The sequence below is a fragment of the Orbicella franksi genome, chromosome 10 (assembly GCF_964199315.1).
Source record: "Orbicella franksi chromosome 10, jaOrbFran1.1, whole genome shotgun sequence".
Taxonomy (NCBI): Eukaryota; Metazoa; Cnidaria; class Anthozoa; order Scleractinia; family Merulinidae; genus Orbicella; species Orbicella franksi.
In genome coordinates this window covers 14,069,713-14,089,819 of record NC_138154.1, presented here as the reverse complement: position 1 = coordinate 14,089,819, position 20,107 = coordinate 14,069,713, and the positions used below count along the sequence as shown (strand labels likewise).

The window sequence follows — 20,107 nt, the reverse complement described above, 5'->3', positions numbered from 1 at the left end:
AAATTCTTCTAGCCAGTGTTCATTGATTTGTTGCAAAGGTGTTTGAGAGAAATTGAGGAACATAAAGAAAAACTAGGCTAGTTGATCATACTTCGTATTGTCAAGGTATAAATTGTCTTCTTCACAAGTTGTCGATAGTACAACGGGAGTGAACGAAATGTTTGATGACACATTGTGGAAAAGGAGTAGATGGCTTGTCGACTTCATTTACAGGTCAGTCAAGACGCTGTGTATAATGTCAGGTTTAAAGATGCAATTGAAGATTAGAAAAAACCCACGAGCTTGCCACATCACAGACATACATAACGAGGGGGTGAAATGAGTGATCATCAACCTATTTAGTGCGCATGAACGAGTAATAATGAATAATAGAATTTCACTCCTTGATCCTTAAGATGCCATACAAAGGAGAGGAGCAATTTTTTAAAACTGATGTTGAGCCATAAGGCTTTACTTTGAGTGTTGAAGGTTTATTTTCCCGCTCCTTTCCCTAACTTCCTTAGCAAAACGTTTGACACAAAGCATCATATTTGTATGATTAAAATAAAATAAACACCACGCTTTCAGGTAGTTATGATAAACAAACAATTCACAGTGACACAAAGAAATTTAAAGATATATAGTTTTTTGGACAAAGTAAACACGACCTTTTAAAAAACCTTTTTCAAACACCTTTTTTGCCATTATCGTCGCAGGATGTCCATATATTGTATTTTATAGCTTTTGTACGGGGGCAAAAGTCATTCGAAAACATTGTATATGCGAAATGTACTGGGCCTAAAATACAAATTATATATTCTTATTGATTGTATATATTTGCTGGTATATTATGATAATATTCCATAGCTGATTTTTCAGTTTCATATTTTACCCTCACTGCCATTGTCAGATAAAAAATGGTTCTTGACCAAACATAGATATAGAGGGAATGCTATGTCATCTTTGCAGTGAATTGAAAATATTGGATTCATGTCAAAGAAAGAAATATTTAAAACCTAACAATATCGGGGCTACGATCAACTGATAAAACCAGCTTAAAAACACACATTATTAGCGAAACTTTATCTTTTAAAAGTTTAAACAGTGATAAAAATCTGATGAATAATTCTGAACACTGCTTTCTGTTAGTTTTTTCCGGATTAAAGGTAACAGAGAAGCAAAGTAATTTGTTGCCTCCAGCGCATACAAACTTTTGACAAGGCTAATATTTTAATTTTTTTAAAAAAACTTCAGTCAAAACAAATTCTCGTCTCACTAATGTGTATTTTATCACTGATTTTCCACTGCTGATTCATGAGTCATTCTTCCTTTTCAGCCAAGGTTGTTTTTGTCTCGATCTGTTATCTCCTAGTGCTCTCTAAAAGTGAAAAACGAAAAATAATTGTTTTTTTTAATATTTATCCCACCGTGCCAGAGAATTTACTGCAAACTGTGTCATCGGGTTAAGCCACTCTTTCATGTCAATGTTGTAAGTTTGCCAATCGGAAATTTGAAGAAATACTAAAATAAATATGTTCTTAATTAACTTGCCATTTTCTCAAACTTATTATCGCCTCAAGAAGAAAACCGTTATGTGGGGAATATAACTATGTTTTCGCTAAAGTACTAAAAGCCAAAAACTTATATTAAAACCTGAAGACCTTTCCATTTTTTCCACTTATGCCATCCAAAAAATTCGTTTTCATATCAGTTTATTTATCGACAGATAAAATGCCGGAAAATTTGAACACCTTGGTAAATATTGATTAACTTGACAATTTTAATCTCTTAGCTTATACGCTTATGTTCTGGAAAAATTTTCTTAATTTACTTTACAGAAAAATTGTAAATCAACATCATTGTTAAGAACATAATTAATTTTCTCATTGTTATCCACCAAAAACTAACAACGACAAATATTTTGAATTGTCTATCATAAAATCTGATGTCGCTTTGATTTTCGGTTGTTGCCTTTAGGTCGTTGCTGACGTCATTGTTTACCGTTTGCCACAATAACACATGTCTTTGCGACGACATCATGGAAAATACAAATTGACTAAAGCAATGTAAAAAACTTTTTAATTTTAGCAATTGGTGAAATTTTGAGTTCTCTGGGTGCCATATTGAAGGAAATATTGACTCATAAAAAATGCAAGAATTGTTGGTGGCAAAAGCGCCAGTAAGCCCATGCATTCTTTGTAAAATTCTACCGTCGTCTTGAAACACACATCACACAAACAGTATTGGATGTATTGGGCTAACATTTCTTGGGATGTTTTATCGTGTCATGCCCATTCAATGTTCAGAGTTCGCATTATTGTAGGTGATCTGAAGTTGAAGCTGCCCATGCTAATGAGGTATTTTAGATTAGAGAGATCGTTTAAAACGGGTTTGCCTCTTTGTTGGTCAAGCAAGTAATTAATGACGAATTTTAACTAGAATATCGATTTTTTTTTTTTCAAGTGCTCTTCGAGGTGGATTAACTTCCGAGAGAACCTTTTTTCAAAGGGGCTTACTATCAGAAGGAATTTCAAGTTTCAAAACTCGTTATACTTTGAAGAAAATTTAATTTTCGTTGTAAAAATGCTTGGGCTCAAGTTTGGAGGGAACATCGCGTTTCAAAAATGGAAGGGCTTAAATCAGAAATGGGGTTTTTTGCGTGTTAAAACTTTTAGTTGCGTACATGATATTCTTCAAAGTGAAGCAATGTAAACATAACGGTTTGAAGCATGAAATAAGCTTCACAGGTGAGATAATGCACCAGAAATCTCTCAACATACTCTCACGATGTAGAACTCAAAACAATCTCTAAGGGGGTTAAGTTTTATACTCGGAACAAGTGACATCCTGTCGGCTTAAGAGCCTAATCTAAATACAAGACCAAGGGTTTTTATTCTGCGGAAGGGTTTCATTCAGGGCTAAATCTACTTCGAGGGTCTCAATGGAGTCTCGATTAACCAATAGCCGTAAAAAAAACACTAACTTTTAACCGTTAGCCTTAATTACATTGGGTTGACGCTGTAAATGAATAACTATTACATACAGACAATGAACTTAAATGATATTAATTCTCGTCACAAAGTCTGAATTGAAAAGCTTAAGCAAACGAAGCTTTCAACCGTATCTCGCAGTCCTCTTCAGCAAAGATCTGTGAGACACAATCGAACACTTAGTTTGCTTTATGGCAGACATTGTGACGAGAATTATTATTATTTTAACCCAAGGTCAAGAATCAACGTTAACTCATTATTTTATTTTATTGCATTTTATTTTCTTTTATTATTCTATTTTTTTAAGGAAATATCGAGGCTGAAATTTGCAAAACAATTAAAAATTAAGAATATTTTAAGAATAAACCCGAGGCTGAGTTTTTGAAAAGAATATCATTTTGTGTGCTGAAAATTTGTAAGTACAATACAATTATATGCTTGTAATTAAACCTTATAAAATTATAAAAACTAAACAAAAGACAACAAAAACAGCACTAGCCATACGGTTCGATCCTAATCGAACGTTTCTGCAGGATCTAGACACCAAACACCAAACACTTGAAATTGATACTCCAATCTATTCTACTACGGAAATGTCATACTCTATATATAATGTAAGTGAAGGCGCGGGGGCCTCATGTGTATATGGGTACTGGCGAATTTAATGCTGGGGGGTAACCTTGTGATGGGAACGCAGACGTATTTCCAGCTGTCACTTGGTTCCACCGAAAATAACGTTGTTTTCGGCGGAACCAAGTGACAGCCGGAAATAAGGCTACATGCTACCTTCATGGTTCATGAAACCGGGATGTGCTCCGACCTGATGGGCCACTTAACTCGTATCCAGACTTGTATATAAATTAAGAATATTCACAAGAATATTTTCAACCTAAAACCTGGAGTTAAAAAGAATATTCGGCCTGGGCCAGAAAAACAGTATTCTTAAAAAAGAAAAAAGAAAGAAAAGAGCGTACATGCATAGTCTCAGACAATAAACTTTTACAGAATCCCAACCAGTGGGAAGCTCGCTAGTTGGTTAGTTTGTTCTTGCAACCCGTGTCCTGAACAAGTGGCACAAGACACTCTCGTTCGGCGTAGGAGAAACCAGCTGCTCGCGAGGTAACTAGAACGTTGCGCAAAGATGAAGATATTAAGCGAACTTCTCAGTGAAGGGAGAGTGAGATTTCAGCGATTTTTCCAAGACATGACCACAGAATTAGAAATCGTCTGCCATACCTTTTGAATTCGACATCACAACCTTTCGGCTTGCTTAACACATAACAAATTCCTTTTAGATCTTCAGCCCGCTAAATATGATTTAGTTTTCTTAAAAATTACTGATCATGTTTATAGTAAAGGTTTCCATCAATGAAAATATATCTTTTAGATTTTTTGATTTTTTTGGAGGTCATTATCAAGCCTTTGCTTCGAATCAGACAACAGCTAAAATGCATCTCGTAAATACTGGCCATTGCTAACGTTAACGTTGTGCTTTTTCACAAACAAACACGTCAACTTGTCTATGTTAATGGCTCTGTCAAACATTAATGCAAAATATAACAAAGTAAAATTAAAAATTAGTAGCCCAGATTTTGTCAGTTAACGCGAGGATGGTTGTGGTACTTTTCCATAATGTGTCTGCGTTCGTGCGTTTTAGGGTGGACAGGAAAAACGTTGCGAAAACGGCAGTGTCAACACAAAGCACTTTCTGCGAGAAACGCATCATTGACAAGTAGGCAAGGCATCGTTTCAAACTGACACTGGTGTAGATGGAGCCTAAGGTGTTTACAGGTCTAGAGAAAAGATTTCTCATCGAAACGTTGGATAATAATACATACATGTCATAACTACTTTTTAACCGAGAGTGAAATTTTCCTTACGGGAAAATCTCAGACCGAGACCTTGCCGTATTGACCGAACGAAGCGTGCAACAGCCTCGCTTGCCTCGATACTTGCTATGTACCTAAAAAAGTAATCATTGCAGTGGGTTTTAGCTTGATGTTTATTTTTCACAAGTAGACAATTAAGGCCCTTCTTTTCTTGATAAGAGATTAAATTAAAAGACTAAAAGGAACGTTATAGCAGAGGACTTTTAATATTAATACAGGGGCTAATTTGGTAAATATTAATTTGTTCTTACTCTTTACGGGATCTATTTTTGTGATTTGGGACTTTTTCTGGGAATAAAAATGCACAAAATTAACTCAAACCAAGAACGTTAAATTGCATTTTGGAATATTCTTGCGCGAGAGACTATTTTGGGACGTTCTTGTTTGTAGAACCGAAGAAAAATGCCATATGGAAGATGCTTTTTGATTATACAGAACTGTCATCTCAGTTTGAAAGCAGATGACAAACTGTTTTCAAATGACAAATTTAAAACATTAAAGTATTCTGCAAAACCCACCTGCCGTCATGGCTACAGCAAGCGGGGTGGGACGCGAGGGGGAGGGGGGCGTTGTTCCGTTCTCATTTCATGTTCAAAGTCATGTTTTCCTAAGTAGTTGTTGTGCATTTACAGGGTCTATGGAAGTTATCAGGTTTTTCACGAGTTATTGTATATATTAAAGCGACTGACTGACTGACTGACTGACTGACTGACCGACTGACTGACTGAGTTACATCTATCGATGTTTTTGGGTTCTCCCATGTCATCTAGGTGGATTTAAGAGATGGTATTATACAGTAACTAACCCAGTTTTGTTTGTTCCTACTGTGTTTAAACTGGCGGAAACGGATCCTATCGCCTGGATTTAGGAGCAGCTGCTGTTGCTTTTCCAAATATTGCAGGTGACTTTTATTTTTTCCAATCCAAACTTTTACCCGTTAAAATCAAAAAATGTTATATTTTACATATCAAGAGAGCTCGAGGTAACATTTTCCAAGAAAAAATTCAGGCGCCCATTACACTAGTAAGCAGCAAGCACCTATTCCACCAAATTATCGGCCCATTACACTTAAACCATCTAGTGCTGCCAGCATTCACAGAGATCAAAGTGATGCCGGAAATGGGCTTCAATTACCTTTGTTACAGCTAAAAAGTAACTTTTACATTGGCTTTTTTGCTGGATTGACATTTTTCCACCAGCAGCCAATGAGGGCGCTTGATCTTACTACGCAAGAAAAAGATACCACATTAAAAATTAAATATACATATATTTGAAGATAATTAGCGTGTACTGAGTCAAATTTCGTTCGTGCAGGAGCTTAACTAATGCTTGTGTGTTATTGTTCTCCATTTGATTTTGGGATTTGTGACCTTTTCTAGATCTGGGGGCAAATTAAGTAACCAAAACCGTTTGCATGTTTGCGTTATTGGTGCAATTTTGTGATGCTACTTTAAAGAAAATAAAGAACTGTTAGCTTTAAGTTTAAACACGGACGTCAAACTGTTTTCAAGTGGGAAATTAAAAGTCATAGTATTCCCTTAGACCACCTGCCTTTATTAATATAACATTCAACGCAAGAAATGTTTACGGGGGGGAGGGGGGAGGAGGAAGGAGGACGTAATTCCACATATAATGATTTTTCTTCCCAAGGTCAAATTAACCCTGTCGGTGGTGTTCGTGCATTTGCGTGCAATTCCCGTTGAAAGAATTGAGTGTTACACAAAAAGGATTCTCCTGAAGGTAGCCATGCAGTGTCAATAATTTCGAAATTGGCAGACTCTGATAATGAATTGAAAGAGATGAAATTTTCGGCGCCGACGGAACAGTGCCGGGATCCATCCTTAGTCACTGTAGCTCCCTTAAAAATGTTTATCAGATTATATGAAAATAGTTCCGATCTCTCAATTCCCAGATATTTAAACGGTCTAGATGGATCTTCATTTGTTTTTGTGTTTCTCGATCCAGTGGTTTCATTCAAAAGCAGCCTAGATCACAGCATCCCTAAAATATTGTTCATTTGGCGTTGCATTCCCCCCCGTCTCTGTCCTCACCCCGCTGTTGTTTCACAAGCATCTTTTTTTCAGCACGTCAGCTTAGTTAAAAAAATCTGTTGGCTCACGACACACTTAACAGCAGCTGCGTGCTAGCTAATTTTAAAATCAAAGTAACTGGAAGATGAAGGCGACACCACGCAAGCTTTTCTTTCTTGTGCAGTTTCTCTTGCCTTACTTCAGTCGAACAGAATTCTGTTACGAATCACATGGCTCGATCCTGTATAACCTAGTTTTGATCGGCCACGTTTACAAATCCTTTTTAACCCGCGGGATTCTCAATTGCGGGCAAAGGTGTTTGGCGGATACCCGGTGTACATCGTATAACTATCAGACTTCAGCTATCAAAAATGGCGTATGTGAGCTGAATGAAAACCGCATTGAGAGAAGGGAACTCTTTGAGGAGAAGCCAGGCTTTGCCTTTGTTCGCATGAGACGCAAAACGGTAGGTAGTGTGTTGGTTTTGCCGAGTCACTTGATGAGTATATTAGAATTTCATGTCTTGAATCGCCACTAACAAATCCTGCGAGTAAATGCCAAGGCAACAATATTTATTTTCTCGTTATTTTGTAAATTTTGATTGAGTTAGTTTCCCAGAAAAAAGACCAGGACCGAGAGTAAGGTGGCCTCGCATTCGGTGGCTGCGCCCAAAGTACGAAAACAAAACCGTACCCTCCTACAGAAACGACACGATCAAAGTGTTTTTCTCGTTGCGCATGCTAACAAAAATGAACACTATGTTTAAATTGTTGTGGCCTCTACTAATACTGAACTCGAGAATTCAGGTTTTAATCTAACAAGTTATCAGTATTAGCATATTGTCACAGAATTATTTTTGCCTTTTCATCTTTTATCGTAGTTTGGTTTATATTTTACATTTTTCAATTTGTTATTGTAATCGTACTTGGCGTCACTTGGCAGGCGGGCGATCCTTTTCAGCGACAAATTTGACGCTTAGAGGCACAAAATGTTTAACATTTTTCATTTGTTACCATCTGTCATGGCTTTTGACATTTCAAATCCATTTTCAGTTGAATATTCAATGCGGTCTCAAGTGAGAGCTCTGGCCGGTTGTCATCCTTTCCTTGTCTGGGTAATTCTTCCGCACACATGCTGAATGCTGATCGGTTTATGCAAATCCCCTGTAGTTACTCTTACTTTCTTTTAATCGCCTCTCTTTGTCGATTTTGATTGTTTCTGAGCCATACGTGGTGGTTTACTAACGTTGTGTAAAAATCATGAAGTCCTAGATGGCGGTCTCGCTCTCGGAGAAGTGTTTCACCCAAATTGTGCCCCTCGGAGGGGCACCAACATGGCGGCCACACTAAGTAACACAAACATCTGTCATCGAAGTTTTGCTATTAAAACGAAAAGTTATTACTCTAGAGTTCGGACACATTAAAATTAATACTTCCTCTAGTACAAGAAATTTTCAGTTAGCAAATAGTTTAGCGAAGAGTCATCTCTTGACCTACGCGACAACCTTCTCGTTCGAACATTTTTCAATATGTCAATCGCGCAACGCGAAAGCTTGGAAATTCAACCGTGCTCTATAACAAAACGAGGAACCCTGTCTAGTTAAAACTTCAAGTACCAAGATGTTCTTATACCTGATGAAACTAAAACGTCAGAAGTATATCCAATTCCTTATTTCGGAATTGATGACGAAACATGGAAACCAGCAATTCCTTTTTTAACATTTTGTCATGATTTTACAGAAAACGAGAAGTTGTCTGGAGGCCTGGAAACAGGGAACTCGTGCATCAGGGCTCTACTTCATGCAAGGGAGATCGGAGTGTCTCTTGTACGAAATGTTCTGCGACTTCAGCTCGGAACCCGGCTGGGCCTGGACTCTAGTCATGTCCCAAAGCTTGGAGAGGAGAAGTGAAGCTTTCGCAAAGGGTTCGTTTCCAGCGGGAGGATCTAAGAAACAGCGCAACCCGAACTGGGAGGGATACAGAATCGGAGGGAGTCGAATGAGGATTGTAAAAGCGCAGTCGAGCCACTGGCGAATCACTTGTGATTTTCCAACCTACGGAGTTGACCACAGGGACTATGTCCGAGCTGCATTCATAAATCTGAATCCACTGAAATACAAAGCTAGTGGTGAATGCCGGGAAATGGAGTATATTAACATCCGGGGACGTAACTGTACCCAGTGCACCGCGGCTTGGTGGCAGACAACAAGTCAACAGTTGACGCACTTCAGTGATCTTGATGGCTGCCAGTTGGGTAAAATAGACGGTTCTCTTGACAACGAGGCCAATTTTGGAGGGTACTGGAAGAATAATTTCAGTTCGGAGTTTCGTTGCTCTTCCAAGGAAACATCGAGCACCAATCTGTGGTTTGGAGGCAGGGTATAGAGAAATGACCATGCAGCTCGTGTTACGTTGGAGGACGCCCGCCATGCCTAATGGCAATAATAGTTATTTTAATAAAATTGTTGACAGGTGGAATGCACTTTCAAAAGATCAAAGACAACGTCGATTAAAATGACTTAATATTCAACCTAAGAACCTCGCGAGAATTTAGATTCATTCAGTTTGTCTATACTGTCAGAAATATCCCAAACAGAATATGTAAGGCAGCTTCAAAATTCGAAAAATAAATTTTAAAACTTGGTCGGCCTATTGTTCACCTTCTCTCGAATTTGCAGAATGTGGCTATTTCACGTTGTTGTTTTGTGACCTTTTGTAAAAAACGGCAAAAGAAATGAACAAAAAAATATAACGCAGGATTACACAGCCATTGTGCTCGTTTGCGTAATTAAACTTCCTAAAGCCCAATGAACGGCAAAATAATGAACAGCCAAACACAAAACAAACGAAAGCCTGGCCGAACAAAAAGGCGGTTGAGAGTGCAGAAACCATCTCTGGTATGAAACGAAACCAAAACATATAAAATGACGTTAACGCCATTTCGTCTTAGGTAGTTTCGAGAGAGTCGCTTCGGTTGTCCACGCATCCCGCGCGTAACATCCTCGGATGAACTGGGAACCATGTCTAAAAATAACTTAAGAGGGATTACCTTGGGTATAAGGCCTATATGGGGGATTCACTCTCTTACCTTGATAATCTCTTGACTTCCACGTAGCTCCAATTTTGTCTTCGTTTAAATTGGGCCTAAAAATTGTCCACTGCATGGAATTGATCAAACCTGCAATTGCTCATTAATTTGATTTAATTGATTAATTAGCTGGTTGAGGTTTCTTGGTTTTAGATCGAGTGGCTTACCTTTAATGGTCCTGGCGTCCTTTGTAAACCCATACATATGGCTGTTTTTGTTGTTGTTTGTTAGTTTTTAATTTTTCTTAATTATAGTAGATTGTCTTAATAGATTCTAGCGAAAAAAAAAATTATAACACAAACAAAATAAAAAATAACTAAATTCCAATAATTGAGTAATTTTTGTTCCGATATTTGTTTATATTTGATTCAAAAATACCCGAGAAATTAGCAATTATGTCCAACGTCCCCATACGTTCTCTTAAATCAGTTGTTGAATAATACAGCGATGGATCTGAAATCCAGCAGACATAATCTCTGTGACAAAGACTTTAAAAAAACACTTTGTTTTTAGATTGAATAAAATTATTAAAATAATTTTAAAAAATAATATCCTAATTGACCACTCCCCCAATGGGGCTTTTCAGGGCCAATGAAACCAAATGATGAAACAAATAATGCAAATGAAAGGCGCATGATACGCTGCGTTTTTAAAGCATGGTGATGGCCATACCGTGCAATGTTTAGGCTGGCCTTGTCCAGCCACATTTATTTTTTGCTTTTCGAGACACCAATCGTGACACTTTGTCTCCTTGCGCCCCGAAACACGTGATGTGGCAACGCGTGTTTCGGGGCGCAAGTGAGTTCAATGTACGGAACTTGATATTGTGAGCTGGTCATTTTGCAATTTATGTGCGTTGGCTGTTGGGCTGGTGTTACATATCTTCGCTACACAGTGCTGACGAGTCCTAAGAAAGAAGAAACAGCTGTCCACTGTTGCGATCCTATTTTATCGGTTCTTGTCATGTTGGTGTCTCGAAACGTTTTTCACGTAGTATCAGCCTTGCAGTCTATTGTTTGGATTTACACGACATTCATTTTGGGCACGGCACTCCTAAATTTTGGCGCGTAGGCCAATTATATAGGGCACGGCCCGCTCGATTTTTGCCGTGTAAAAGCAAATTTTTTGGCCCGCGTGCCGAAAAATTTAGGCCGGCCGAGACTACCTCCTGGCCCGCCTAAAAAGAGGTCCGCGTGCCGAAACCGGAGGTATCCTCGTCTCCAGAGTCTTTGTACTCATGACTGACCACGACAGCGAAGGTTCTTGGGTGGAAAATGAGCCTTCTGGGGCGCCAAAATCTTGTACTTTTCGCGGGAAGAAAGATGGCGTCGAAGAATCGTGGCAAATTTTGCATGGGGAGCAACGATGCCACAGTTATGTTAATCGACCTGTGGTCGGAGGAAACTATCCAGCTCGCGTTAGAAAATAGCAAAACCTCAAAGGAAACTAGAGAGGTATACAACACGTTACGGTTAAGTAATACATTCTACTCTGAGAGGCTAGGTAGTTCAAAGTTATTGCTAGTCGTCGATTTGGCGTAACAGCTTTTCGCGTTGGAGTGTCTTGTCGAGATATCTCATGACCAATTTAGTGGAGAATGTATGTAAATGTTCCACGAGTTACCCTAAAGTTGGAATACCACAGCTCATCAAGAAAGGTTGCATTTTGTACTCGAGAATCCGCCATTTTCTTTTTGAACAGCCCGCGAAAGCGCGCCTGAAATCATATGTAAGCGGCTCTCACATAATCACAGGCACTCACAAATTTAAAAGTGCCGTTCTTGTTTCAGGGATGCCGTTCAGAAATCAACATTGAAAATTTTGAACATGTTTTGCCGTGTAAATCAAGCAGGCCGTGCCCAAAACTATCGGCCCGCGGGCCAAAATTTTGGAGTGCCGTGCCCAAAATGAATGACGTGTAAATGTGCCTGAACATAACATGGCTAAAAACATCCCGACTGGCAGGTGGCAGACCACTCGGCGATTTACGAACGTGGCCAAGAAATTGAACTAGCTGTATACCGAGAAACACCTCCAGCTTAGTGGTCAGAACGGAACTTGAACTTTAAAAGCGCGGGAAAACGGGGGTTTGGAGCCGTGGCGTTGCCATAAGTGTTAGATTCACGTGGTCGCGTACGATGATACCGCGAAGCCACGAAATCAAATCGCTCTACATTCGGCCAAAGTGATTCGATGGATCACGAAACAAGGAGACAGACACTTTCTTAACTACGATCAAGTGGTTAAATCTGATTTGAATATTCAAACCATTAATAATTTGAGAACCCTGACTTCCAACGGGTTTTCCAAAAGATTATTTTAAGACACGAGGTACATAAAAATAATTTTTAATGCCATATCCACGCAAAATACGTTCAATCATAATCAATGGGTGATCAAACACTCCCTAAACGCTTTCCTCATATCCTCGGAAATCGACGGACGTTTCCGACTTGACCATCCGTTCGGATGTCGTAACACCGAAGATCATGGTCCTTTGTTGAGTCGTTATCCCTCGGTTTGTCAAACCCACAAAAACTATTTTTTACTTAAAATACGATACTCTATAACATTTCAGAAATATTAAAAATAATGTAAATCTTGCATATGAGTACACGGGTTGCGTTCAGAGAGCGCTCACGTTTGATTATTTTAGTTTCCTTGTAATTTAAATCAACTCCATATTTATTTATTGTTCGAGATAATTTGCCCACGTAAGACAAACTTTAAGCCAGTACCTGAGCCTTCGCTCCCTTAAACCAGCGGTCGAAACAAGAACCCGTCACAGTATCAAGGTCACAAAGTCAATGTGAACTCATATTAAAGCTAAAATTGGCAGAATATCCTTCTTAGATTGAGAACAATTGAAACTTAGCTAACTGGAGATAATAAAATAGGGAGCTTAGGTAAACACGGCGACTACAGTTAATGAAATTCATTGCCTATAATACGAGAGTTGCTTCCAAACAATCCTACTCATTGAAAGTGAAGAATGATCATCGCAGTAAGTTTTCCAATTTAAGCAATTGGAAAGAAGAAGCCTGAAAAAAATCAGGGCTTCAACGGGATATATCCTTATGAATTAATTAAAATAATTGTAATATTTAATATGAATCAATAAAGTGTATTTTTAATTTCTTCTTTAATTGAAAATCAAGTAATTTTTTGTCAGACTCAGCAATTCTTTCCAATTGCTTAAATTGGAAAATTTACTGCGATGATCATTCTTCACTTTCATCTACAACCGCAGTTCATATATGAATTATTTCATATAAACTTCACATCAATCCTATTCATTGCCCAATATCAGAACTAATTTCGGGATCTTCAACATTAGATATCAGGGACCTAAAATCTGGAATTCTCTTGATGAGTCTGACAAAAAATTACTTGATTTTCAATTAAAGAAGAAATTAAAAATACACTTTATTGATTCATATTAAATATTACAATTATTTTAATTAATTCATAAGGATATATTCTGCTCCGCTGTAAGTTTCCATTCTGTTTGTATCTTTATATTTGTGAGTGTGTGTAAGTGTGTTACCGACCGATAACTGTATAAGTAATCTATGTAACTTAATTTCTGCCCATTCTTTTTAGCCCCTATGGTTATTTTGGGCAGGCAGTAGTCTATACTAATTCAATGTTTATTGTAATTATTTTATAAATTGTGAGTACAAATAAATGGTTGTTGTTGTCGCTGTTGTTACGACGTCAACGAGAACATCGTAACCAAACAAACTTGTTGGATTAACCGTATCATAACTGTTAGGAGTATTCTGAGTGTTGCTACCTCTAGGGGCTTTTAATTCCCAAAAAAATAACTCTTGCACGCCTTGCGTGCCTATGTTTCCAATTTGCGCCACCGTATCAGTGCGGCATTCTTAACTGCCAGCCAGAACACAACTTCATTACCACCTTCACGTTGTTTTGTCACATATTTAGACTGTGCTTCTGGTGGATTGCAGATAGATACGAGGGGATCACGGACCGGGTAGCGATCAGACATTTTTTCTTTCTTGTTTTGATTTTTTTTTTTTGCGCGAAAACAAAAAAATTCTGAAATTCCCTCCGAAAAAAGCCTGTGCCACCGAGCCTCCAGCCTCGTAATCACCCCCTGTAGTTACCAGCCTTTTATCTGTCATTGAGCTGTTGGTATCAAAATGGCGATCGTTTTTGCACGGCATTTAATGCGAAGAAGAGAGGCAATCAAGACTGTTTTCCCGCGCGATCGAAGTAAGATTAGTATTCGTGGATGCGTTCATATTTGCTGAAAGAAGGCTAAAAAAGTCGCAATATTTTCAGGGTATACAAAGTCTTCATTGCCGTAAATGTTGAATAACATCTTTGAACTTAAAAAATTCTATTGGGATGGATCGATACGGGGAGAGGGTTTCGGCTCAGTCAAGATGTGGAGAGTGACAGTTTCTACCTTTTCCAGGCCTAAACTAAAGCAGATATGGCATCGTCTATTCTGAAAGGCTTGGTTACCAATAATGGCATCGACCGTTTACGAAACTGAAATCAGCTAAGGGAGGAGGTCGATTTTGATTGTTTCTGAGCCACACGTGATGGTTTACTAACGTTTTGTAAAAATCATGAAGTCCAAGATGGCGGTCTCGTTCTCGGAGAAGTGTTTCACCCAAATTGTGCCCCTCAGAGGGGCACCAACATGGCGACCGCACTAAGTAACAGAAACATCTGTCATCGGAGTTTTGCTATTAAAACGAAACGTTTTTACTCTGGAGTTCCGACACATTGAAATAAATATTTCCTCTGGTACAAGAAATTTTCAGTTAACAAATAGTGCAGCGAAAAGTCATCTCTTGACCTACGCGACAACCAGGTGGAGGGAGGGGGTGACCCTACAACCTCGTTCCCAGGGTCCTCTCTCTACCTCGAGAAAGTACCCTGGTTGCAGCTGGTCACGTGTCTGCTAGATTTTAGCAGATTCCAGAGATGTGATTAAAGGGAGGGACTGGAAAGTTAAAGTTTGTCTCAGCATTGAGCTTGCCTACTGAGCCCAGTAGGGAGTGGAATTTGTAACCCTCCCGTCACAGCGAAGGCATTAGGCACCTTAAGATACCAGGACGGGACGAGCTAGGACGGCTGCCGGAAGTAAACTTACTCAACCGGGAATGCGCACGAGAACTCTCGACTCATCTCTCTGCCGTCCTCGTCTTGTCGAGGACGCCATTTCGCCCTACTAGCCGTCATATCGAAAACGTGAGTATTTTGCTCTTGTTTTGCTCCAGCAAATGTTCCAATCGACCTTATTTTCAGTTATATGATAAGAATGTTTATAAGGTTCACATTTTTCGTGACTGTAGTGTAGAATACTACGCTGACATACGAAAAAAATGTGAATAAAAATATTCCTCGCCTGTTCGTTTGTGTTTCAGTCACTGTTAATTCAGTCGCTGTCACGAGTGTGCAAGATCAAAACGAAAAACAAACTGCATGCATTGAGAATACATCAGTGTAAGTACAGTCGATAACATGTCGTAAGAATGAATGCCATGGAAGCATCTATCGAGCAAATAAAATACACATTTTCAAACTGATGTTTAGTTGTTGTTTTTTTATGCTACTCGGAACTTGATGCAAGGTTTGTTTTATTTTTATAATGCTTGTTACAATTACAGATGGAAATTGAAATGTTCACCAAAAGTCAGGATTCTTCGGCGACAGAATTCTCAGACGTTCTGGTGGTAAAAAGCCATCTGAAGCGGGTCGATCAGGTTGTTCGTTTAATTTTTTCATACGGAAATTCTGGTTTCTCTATTAAAGTATTGACAGATGTTTGCTTCGCTTATAAAGAAAAAGATACTCAGCATCGCTGTAAACTATCGTTTAAGCTTAATAGGATAAGATTTCTACTATGTCTTTTATAGTCTAAAGGATGCCATTGTTTCTGTGAATAGCTTGTGCGAAGTTCGAATTATTGACGTCGCCGTCCTTTGCGTAAATACACATCTTAAGCATTTTGTTTTTGGCGACACAACGGGACCCGCGAAAGTTTCCCGCGCCCACTAGCGTTCCCGTCCTCGTATCTTAAGGTCTCTATCGACACATTCGATATAGGAGTTCAATGCGTTCAGTGTTCGGCTAGAAGGTTAGCTTTGCATTTAGCTGAATTTTCCCCGTCGAAAGTTGGACGGTCTTGTGGCAGTGAAAAAATTTGGCAAAGAACTCGGAAATGACGACCACCACAATAAATGGACCGCGCGGTGAATTTAATTTTATTTTTCATTCGGCAAAATCACAACGAAGGTATTTACTCGTTCCGTTAGAGTTAATTAAATACGTCGTATGTTCGCCTACAAGGGTACCTTTGAATTTGATTGAATTACTCTCATCGACAGTTTGACGGTCTTCCATTATCTTGCGGCGAAAAAATTTTACGAAGAACTCGACATCAACAACGTCTGCGCGCTGAATATTTTTTTCGATCGGCAAAATCACAACAGCGGCATTGATGGGTCTGCTAAATCTGCGAGCCAGCGAGCCATGCGAGCCACGGTGCGAGCCATGCGAGCCATTTTTGCGAGTATTTTTTTTTCTTCGATCGGTCTGGGGGGTCGTCGATCATTTCACCAAGAAACATCTAGCGCCCGACTATCACTAAATTAAGCTACCGCTATAAACCGCCCGCTCGCCATCTTGAAAGCGGAGATGACCCTGGGGACGAGTATAAACGGTACAACCTCGCTCCTAGGGTACTCTCTCTTTCCCTGGGAAATTAATTTTAAATTTATCTACAAAAGTGCCTAAAATTGAAATATTCCCAGAAAAAGTCCTAATCTCGCTTCGGTTGCCAGAACTATTGTTAGTGCGTCAAATATGAAAAATGCTCTAAACATCTGTACATCGTGCCAAGTCTTGCGTCATAGTAATGGCTGCCCTGAGTTGGACGAATTTTTTTCTTTGTTTCATATTTTTGTTATGTGTAGAACGTAGAACGTAGTTTCTGTTTCTGAGATTTCAGCCGTGAATTTGATCGTTGGTGAAAACTGTTTGCCGTTAGAAGGAAATCTCTTATTTTGTCTTTACTTGTGTTCCACATAGATGACGTCATCGACGAATCTTTTCCAAAAGATGGGTTTCGTGTTGCTTTGTCTGAGTATTTCTATTTCTATTTTGGCCATAAATATGTTAGCAAAAGCTACGGCCATTTTCGTTCTCATGGCTGTTCCATGAGTTTGGAGGTAATCTTTTCCACTGAATTGGAACGAGTTTTCTTGTAAAATCAGAGTGAGCATTTCTCTTAAATACCTTGGAATTGGAGGGTTCTCGTGATAAAACTCTTCGTATGCTTCGCATACTGTGGTAATACCCTCTTCCTGTGGTATGTTTGTGTAGAGGCTGGTGACGTCCATTGAGACAAGAATGGTGTTCTCAGGCAGTTTAGTCTTCTCGATGAAGTTAAGAAAGTCTGCTGTATCTTTAAGATACGAGAATTGTCTTTGTGCTATCGGCTGAAGGTGGTGGTCAGCAAAAGATGAGATCCTTTCTGTAGGGCCGTCACACCCTGATATAATAGGTCTACCGACAGGTGTCGGTTTGTGAATCTTTGTAAGTGTGTAAAACACTGGTATTCGCGGAGGATCGGGTGTAAGGGAGAGCCATTTGGCCGTCATTTCGTCTATGTGGCCTTCTTGAAGTAGTGATCGAATCAATCGATGAACTTTTTTGGCCGTGGTGTCAACCATAGGTTTGTTGAAGGGTCGGTATGTATATCATCAAGTTGGGCTTGACCCTCGTTGAATTTATCTGTTCTGTTCATTATGACAGTTGTGGTACCCTTATCGGCTTTCCGTGCATTGTGAGGCATTTGTAGCTATTTGATTTTTTCAGCTTGGCTTCTGATTGGCCGATTAAAAAAACGTCTTGGTGACGGTTTGTGTAGTCGCTGCAAGAATTTAAGAGGCCCTGCGCCTAAGAAACGACCGATGATTTCCGGCTAAAAAATAAAATCGGCCGATTTTTATCTCCCAAGCGGAGGTTACCGAATACTATTTAAAAATGAATTTCTTTTGTTTCAGTTTCGCTTTAAACCAAAAATATCGAGCCACAAACTTTTTCCATCTGATAGCAGCAAAATCAGGCCGAAAATAAGCCCCCGCAAAAAAACTGTTCAGAAATTACTATCGCAACGCAAAATAATGAGAAAACTACACAGTGTTGAAGAAAAAGGCCTTTTAATGCAATATCATTCGATAAACATCAAAAAACTGCCGAAGCAATTAAAAAATAAAGTTTCAAATAATGCATACTAAATTAGATGGAGCGTTGGAGCTGATTTTAAAATAATTATTTCTCAAAAGTTCAACGCTTTTGAAAGCAATCACAGTGATGAATCAGACATTGGAGGGATATACATTACGTTTCTGGAAAAACATTTTTCGGCCAAGGTATATTGACTTTGTACAAAGCGTTCAAAGTTACCATATTTACCGTTATCCTGCTACTTCGGCGAAGCACTTCTCTTTTGCCAATACGGCCGTGGATAGCGTGGTAAACGCCACTTTAAACCTTGCTAGGCATTCAAAGACCATCCTAAGTAGAAGGACGTAGAATTAAAAGAGAAAGGAAGATGAAAAATACGCAGAAAAAGAAAATAAAAACTCGAAATTACCATCTGCTAACGAATGTTGAATCTGGAAAATGTCGTGGCGTGACAGCGGCCATTGACGTCATTTGTATAAATAGCGACGGAATCCAAACGAATGCACAAATAGGAAAACAATTTTTCCCGGCCAGAAAACGTTTAGTGGAACAATGTTATGTTATTTTTCACAAATGATGGTCACTGAAAAAGAAATACTTCCCCAACCGCCACACCGTTTTGGCCGCAGCTTGATCTGAGTTATGGGGTCACGACTGGATCCCTAGCCGCTGACCACCCGAAGGACATTGCAGACTCGTTTTCCCACGCTCTTGCGACTTGACGTGACAAATGACGTCAATGGCCGCTGTCACGCCACGACATTTTCCAGATTCAACTTTTGTTAGCAGATGGTAATTTCGAGTTATTTTCTTTTTCTGCGTATTTTTCATCTTCCTTTCTCTTTTAATTCTTCGCTCTTCTACTTAGAATGGTCTTTGAATGCCTAGCAAGGTTTAAAGTGGCGTTTACCACGCTATCCACGGCCGTATTGGCAAAAGAGAAGTGTTTCGCCGAAGTAGCAGGATAACGGTAAACACGGTAACTTTGAACGCTTTGTACAAAGTCAATATACTTTGGCTGAAAAATGTTTTTCCAGAAACGTAATGTATATCCCTCCAATGTCTGATTCATCACTGTGATTGCTTTCAAAAGCGTTGAACTTTTGAGAAATAATTATTTTAAAATCAGTTCCAACACTCCATCTAATTTAGTATGCAATATTTGAAACTTTATTTGTTAATCGCTTCGGCAGTTTTTTGATGTTTATCGAATGATATTGCATTAAAAGGCCTTTTTCTTCAACACTGTGTAGTTTTCTCATTATTTTGCGTTGCGATAGTAATTTCTGAACAGTTTTTTGCGGGGGCTTATTTTCGGCCTGATTTTGCTGCTATCAGACGGAAAAAGTTTGTGGCTCGATATTTTTGGTTTAAAGCGAAACTGAAACAAAAGAAATTCATTTTTAAATAGTATTCGGTAATCTCTGCTTGGGAGATAAAAATCGGCCGATTTTATTTTTTAGCCGGAAATCATCGGTCGTTTCTTAGGCGCAGGGCCTCTTAATACATGTATTGCGATCTTATTCATCTTGTTCCGTTGCTCTTGTTCTTGTTCTGATTGGCTAATTCAAAAAACGTCCTTAGTGACGGTTTGTGTAGTCGCTGCAAGAATTTAATATTGCGATCTTATTCATCTTGTTCCGTTGCTCTTGTTCTTGTTCTCATGCGAATATTAATGTAACCTCATTTTCTCTTGATGTAACATAAAAATTCTTAACATTTGTACTGTGGCTCGCATGACTCGCATGGCTCGCATGGCTCGCCCCTTGGCTCGCATGGCTCGCTGGCTCGCATGGCTCGCTGGCTCGCATGGCTCGCTGGCTCGCATGGCTCGCTGGCTCGCAGGTTTATAAAACTCGGCATTGATGCGTTCGTTTAGAGTTTGATACGCCCAGTGTTTG

The 20,107-nt window shown here is 39.1% G+C and overlaps 3 protein-coding genes across 4 annotated transcripts in view; 2 read left to right on the top strand and 1 right to left on the bottom strand.

Annotated features, from left to right (window-relative positions):
- The window catches only part of LOC145499291 (uncharacterized), a 189,210-nt gene that overhangs the window by 69,098 nt on the left and 100,005 nt on the right, over positions 1-20,107 (top strand). Inside the window, exon 1 of one of the 2 annotated variants that reach the window (XM_081478790.1) lies at positions 15,356-15,366. The exons of the other annotated variant lie outside the window; for it this stretch is intronic. The gene's annotated coding sequence lies outside the window, so the exon portion shown is untranslated. Of the gene's footprint in view, positions 1-15,355; positions 15,367-20,107 lie in introns of those variants that run through there. 2 annotated transcript variants of the gene reach the window in all.
- On the top strand, positions 6,983-9,581 carry LOC145500292 (uncharacterized). The gene is made up of 2 exons (XM_081479788.1): positions 6,983-7,354; positions 8,628-9,581. The coding sequence occupies exons 1-2, from the start codon at positions 7,034-7,036 to the stop codon at positions 9,270-9,272; spliced, it is 966 nt and encodes a 321-aa protein (XP_081335914.1). The 5' UTR covers positions 6,983-7,033; the 3' UTR covers positions 9,273-9,581.
- Positions 17,027-17,689, bottom strand: LOC145501656 (uncharacterized). The gene has a single exon (XM_081481084.1). It carries the CDS (start codon positions 17,687-17,689, stop codon positions 17,027-17,029), a length of 663 nt encoding a protein of 220 aa, XP_081337210.1.